The 6,000-nt window shown below is 35.9% G+C and overlaps 1 protein-coding gene across 2 annotated transcripts in view; it reads left to right on the plus strand.

Moving 5' to 3' along the window:
* Positions 1-5,794, plus strand: part of EPC2 (enhancer of polycomb homolog 2) — a 153,956-nt gene extending 148,162 nt beyond the window's left edge. For both annotated transcript variants that reach the window (XM_010358051.2, XM_030916585.1), the window contains exons 12-14: positions 913-1,072; positions 1,986-2,319; positions 3,610-5,794. In XM_010358051.2, coding sequence (XP_010356353.1) covers positions 913-1,072; positions 1,986-2,319; positions 3,610-3,682 — 567 coding nt within the window. In that variant the 3' untranslated portion in view covers positions 3,683-5,794. The remainder of the gene's footprint in view (positions 1-912; positions 1,073-1,985; positions 2,320-3,609) is intronic.
* Positions 5,795-6,000: the final 206 nt, after the last annotated feature.

The raw sequence follows: 6,000 nt of genomic DNA on the forward strand, positions 1-6,000 counted from the left end.
AAGGAGCCAGCCTTGCCAACACCCTGATTTTAACCCCATAAGCTTCATTGTGGACTTCTGGCCTACAGAACTATATGATAATAAATTTCTATTTTAAGCCACTAAAAACAAAACTAAGAAATCTATTTCAAATTTGAACCACCTGAAAAACATAAACCTTGCATTTTAGGTCTTAAATTTTATTGCTCTATAATTCTAAAATCACTTCTTAAGTAGTAACTGAGATTTACTCAATCTTGGTTATATTTTGTGAGCTCTAAGGCTAGAATCTGCCTGTTGTGGTTCAGCCCATTCTCAAACGGTCAGTACACTGACTTTAAAGATCCTGACTCCAGTAACATGAATATCTCAGTGACTTTGGAACCCAACACTCCTGTGACATCCAGGTGTATGTGGGACTTGCTCAAGGACTAGGGCTGTAGGTCTTAGTAACCAGTTTTATACAGAATGAAGGAGGAATGGCTATTTAACTTTACTTTGTTTGCTTTTTCTGAGTCTCTTGGTTAACCAGCCTAAAGTATTTTCAGCCTGTTTCAGGGTTAGGCCAAGATAGGTTTTCACGTTGTGACAAAAATGTCTATTAATCATCTCTGTGATTTCATTTTATCCAAGTATCTAGTTTGTCAAGCATTTTTAAAATCATTCATTAATATTTACTGGAAAAATTAATAGAATATTAAAGCCTTGGGTTATTTAATCTCTAGTTCTTTCTCAGAAATAACTTCCCAGTTTTTGTTCACTTCCCTGCTTCATATGCCAAAAATCGTCTATGGAATCCTAGATCTCTTAATCTAAACACTTATAATTGTTCAAGGTTAGAAAGGCAACAGCCTCTTGGGTTTGCCCCATCCCTTAATATGTTCATGAAATTACATCTAAAAATTAGAGAATTTAACTTTGTTCATTCTATAGGGCTCAAGCACCTCTGACTGTATGTCTAAAACACTTGACTCAGCAAGCGCCCACTTTGCTGCATCTGCAGTGGTCAGTGCACCTGTTCCAAGTCGCAGTGAGGTAGCCAAGGAACAGAACACTGGCCACAACAACATAAACGGTGTTGTCCAGCCTTCAGGTACAGCTGGGGTTTCACATGGTACCTACTTTCTTGAAGTTGTAACTCAGTGATTGGGAGTATGGTTTTTGTTTTTTTATCCAAGGGGAAAATGTGTATAAGAAGTCAGTCAGGACTCTTTAGGATTTCTTTGGAAAGATAGGGGGGAAATAGCTAGATGTTTCTAGAATTCACGTAGAATCTACTCCTTGTTTTCCCCCTCATCCATCGAATACATACCTGTGTAACACTACCCTTCCTGGTTTCATTCACATACTGTCAGTTGCCTCACATCTTAGGAAATCTGTTGAGCTAACCATCCCCATTCAATCATCCATGCATTGATAAAAAGGTGAAATATAACCCAGGACAGTAATAAACTGGAAATCAGGTTTGCCCTCCCACTCTTACATACCACTCATAGGCATACTTCCTCTGGCTCCCCCTCTTTAGATAGAGTATTGCCATGAAACCCTGTCTGCTTCTTAGTACCCTGAGTCTGCAAAAACTTGCTATTCCTATCATCTTTCAGCTACCTCTCAGACCCTAGGATTTTCCAGTTGCTTTTATATATACTCATGAGCCTGATTGTCCATTTTTACTAATATTCATGCATATGTGCATTCTTAGGGAAACCCAACTGTCATTTCCATCTGTCCTGTTATACTTAACTCCACAGTTGCCAGATATAGGTGGCAGAATACTTTGCAAAGCTCTTTTTTGTAGACCAGTAGAAAAGTGGATGTTTTGGGGGTTGTAGCAGATTAGTACATTCTACTTAGTGATCAGAAGCTCCCTTTGGAGAGATCAGTGTGTGAAAAGTTAACTTGGCATTCAATTCAAATACAAATATTTTATTTATTTTTATTAAAAGTCTAAAAATAGTTTTATTGATGTCTCATGATACTAATTGAATGACTTTTTTCTTTTTCAGGAACCTCTAAAACATTATACTCCACCAATATGGCTTTATCATCTAGCCCAGGGATTTCAGCTGTACAACTTGTAAGGACAGTTGGCCACACCACTACAAACCACTTAATCCCAGCATTGTGCACAAGCAGTCCTCAGACACTTCCCATGAACAATTCCTGCCTGACAAATGCAGTGCACCTCAATAATGTCAGTGTTGTTTCTCCAGTCAATGTGCATATCAATACACGGACTTCAGCACCATCGCCAACAGCCTTAAAACTTGCCACAGTTGCTGCCAGTATGGACAGAGTGCCAAAGGTTACTCCCAGCAGTGCCATCAGCAGCATAGCAAGGTGTGTGTGTGTGTTTCAGTGATGATTCTCCCTTTGTGCTGGCTGTCTTGTGGGAAGAAAAAGACTTTTTTTTTACACTGCTCAAGCAATAGGTGTTTATTGACAGACTTGATTTTCAGTAGATATTGAAGATCTGTATAAAGTTCTGTGACTTAGTTATTTGTTTAAGGTACCTAGTAGGGTGCTTAAATGCCAACCTAGTAGGATTGTTAGAGAAAGGGAGAGTAGTAGTAGAGAGAGAAAGGAAAAGAAAGAAAAGGACATCAAATTGTCAAACACATCACAGTCTATGTTAGAAGCTTCAGTTACTCTTCCCCGCTCCCCCCAACCCCACCCCCAAGATGGAGTCTTGCTCTCTTGCCCAGGCTGGAGTGCAGTGGCACGATCTCAGCTCACTGCAAGCTCCGCCTACTGGGTTCAAGCGATTCTCCTGCCTCAGTCTCCCAAGTAGCTGGGACTACAGGCACATGCCACCACACCTGGCTAATTTTTGTATTTTTAGTAGAGACGGGGTTTCACTATGTTGGCCAGGATGGTCTCAATCTCCTGATGTGTTGATCCACCCGCCTCAGCCTTCCAAAGTGCTGGGATTACAGGCATGAAGTTACTCTTGTCTAGTGTTTTATAGTTTAGGCAGTCTGGAAGATGAGAGTTGTTATGATTAACTCCGTGCCAGAGTTTAGGTTTCACATCCAAATTTGTGTTTTCTTTAGCATCATACACGAAGGGAAAGTAAATTACTTTATGTGTATTAAAAATGAGAATATTCCAGGATTAACGTACATCTATAATATATTTTAGAATGTTTTTATATTTCTGTCTATGACAAGGAGAACAATGAATCAGAAAAAAATCGATTTGCATAGGTTAATACATGATCTTAGGCCTATAGAATTAAACTCTAGTGGAAAGTAATTTCAGTAATACTGTGCTCCTAATGATTATTCTTTTTGAGTGTCATATGCTTCATCTCTCAAAAAAAAAAAAAAGAAAAACTTGTTTTGTCCTGTGATACATATTTCATAAGTAATTTCTCATTGGCTTCTACTGAAATGTTATGTTAAATTATTATCTTTCCTAAGTAAATAGCTATAAAAAAATTAGGAATTATTGGAATTTCTGAGCTGAAGAAAAATTTTCTCATTCCTATCTAGAAATCGTAAAAATGGGAATTGTTCTTGGGAAGTCATGTTTAGTTGTAGTTACATAACAATGTTTTTGTAAATACTAAGTGGTAGCATCATGTTCTAGAGAGTATTAATGTTTATTTTATTCTTTGCTTTACCATAGAGAGAACCACGAACCAGAAAGATTGGGCTTAAATGGAATAGCAGAGACAACAGTAGCTATGGAAGTGACATAACCTAAAACATGTGGCTCTGACCTGTGCTGATGGTGTGCAGTCATTCATATTCCAGCTGAATGCAAAAGGCAACACTCTGTGGATCACAGAGTGTAACAATGGACCTAAATGGACTATAGTATATTGGATGTTAAATCCATGTATGATGTATATTTTGTAAAATTGGGAAAATCACTACCTTGTAAAATAGTTTATTTGTATCATCAATATTATTTCTGTTACTTGAATAGTAGATATTCATCATCATGCTTTTGCACTTGAATTTGCAACTGAATGGATTTTAAAAAATAATTCTTTAATGGGATCATGAGCATGAAATGGGATCCTGCATCACTTGTTTTAACTATTTATTTTGCCATGTTTACATTTTGTATCTTGTAAAAATAAATCCAACTTTGTGTCTAAAAAGTTAAAGATTCATAGCTAGGAAATGAAATTCTTGTAATTTTTTTCTAAAGGAACTGTAAAGTTTTCACTTGGTTCATTTTGTTTCACAATTTGACTAGATGGACTTTTTGGTAAATACTTTAGTGGCATTTCACTGTCAAATATGAAGTTCAAGGCAAATTAGTATTTTCTATTACTGTGCAGGGGAAAGGGATGGATCGATACATGCAAATTTAATGTAGTAACTCACTTTTCCATATATTTTGAATGTATATTTCTATTTATAATACCAATTTATAAAAAATAATTACACAAAAAATGGAATAGGAAAAATTATGCATCTAGCACATTTAAACTGTGCAGATATGAAAATTTTTCGAGGATTACATTTTATCTGAAGGCTGCATATTTTAACTGGCTTTAAAACTGTAACACACCACATAAAAGATACTTTACCAGGTATGTATTGCATTATGTCATTGCAATAATTATTGGAAGTCTAGATATCGAGCCATCCCAGGTGTTGGGAGGGGGGAGGGTTGTGGCAAGATTGTCTTTTCAATTTTGGAGAGTTTTCCTGTGGCTACAAGGCAAGTAACGGGTTGGAAAAAGTCTGACTGTAAGCGTTGGACACCTTCATAGTGTAGTGTTTTAGTGACTTTTTTTATACGGTTCTTGTAAATTAGATACGTGTAGTGGTGTTTCAGAATGTTTGTTTATGCACTAGTTCAGACAACTTTCCCTGTTACTTGTTCTTGATAAGTGAAAACTGCAGGGAAATAAAAAATACATATCAAAACATGGACATGCTGCATATGTGTTTATTTCACAATGTGCACACAGTATAAGTGAAAATTTAAGGGAGATGATAGCACTTAACAGCACTTTTCATGTTCACATGCTTTCCAAGCATTAATGAAAAGAACTATAGGAAGCTCATCTGTGGGCTCTATTGGGTTTCCGATAATCCAATATAAACTACCTTTGATATGAAAGTTCGTAAGATATTTTACAGAATGTAAGTAATTTGCAATATCGCAGTCATTGAAATGTCATAAGTGAGCCTCATTTTATAAATAAAAGTTTAGAGTAGAATTATATTGCAAGGGGGTTTTGTCAAGTAAGTACTGGGAAATGTAAATATTTTTAATGAATACAATTAAAACCATTTCAAACTTACGTAATTTTATACTTTACATTTTTTATATCTGCAGTCCTGAAAGATGTAAATTGATATGTCAGTTGAATTTATGGGCCAAGATTTCTGGTGAAAGTGGTTTTTATTCCGGTCCTAAATGTGTAAAGCAATTTATGGTCAAAACCATAGAAAAAAATAGTAATTTTGTCTTGGTTGTGGCCTGATAGGATCCATGCTCGTTTCTGCCATACTACCTCTGGAGTTACTCATTGCTGATTATATAAAGGAAATAATTTTGATTTGATATGTATTATGACTGTGTTCATTCTGCTTATAGTTGGATGTATCTCCTTGCTATTAAGAACTTAAAACAACTTTAGTGCCAATTGCAGAGAAAGCTTTTTTCCCCATTTTACTGAAGTAAAGCATGAAGTGAATTTGCCTTATGTGATATATATGTTATAAATAAGTAAAACAAAAGAACTATCCATTTGTACGGTTTCTGGAGGTGGTGGCAAATCCAGAACTTATAAGACTGATGACCAATTGATTTGTTCCTTTTGAAGTAAAATAGAAACATAAGCCTTCCTTATTTTGTTGGTTGTAACTGTTTCATGGATGGCATTTCAGTTACGTACATATACATTTTCCATTGTTTTTCAAAAACTTAAGTGACAAATATTTGTTTTCACTTTATTAAACTGAAGAATAGTCTATTTCTGCACTGGACAGCACTGCTTTCTTAGTTTTCTTAGGAAATTAGTGTCCTCAGAGTCCAGTAAGCTTTCAGAAT

This window comes from Rhinopithecus roxellana, chromosome 14, assembly GCF_007565055.1.
Source record: "Rhinopithecus roxellana isolate Shanxi Qingling chromosome 14, ASM756505v1, whole genome shotgun sequence".
Classification (NCBI taxonomy): Eukaryota; Metazoa; Chordata; class Mammalia; order Primates; family Cercopithecidae; genus Rhinopithecus; species Rhinopithecus roxellana.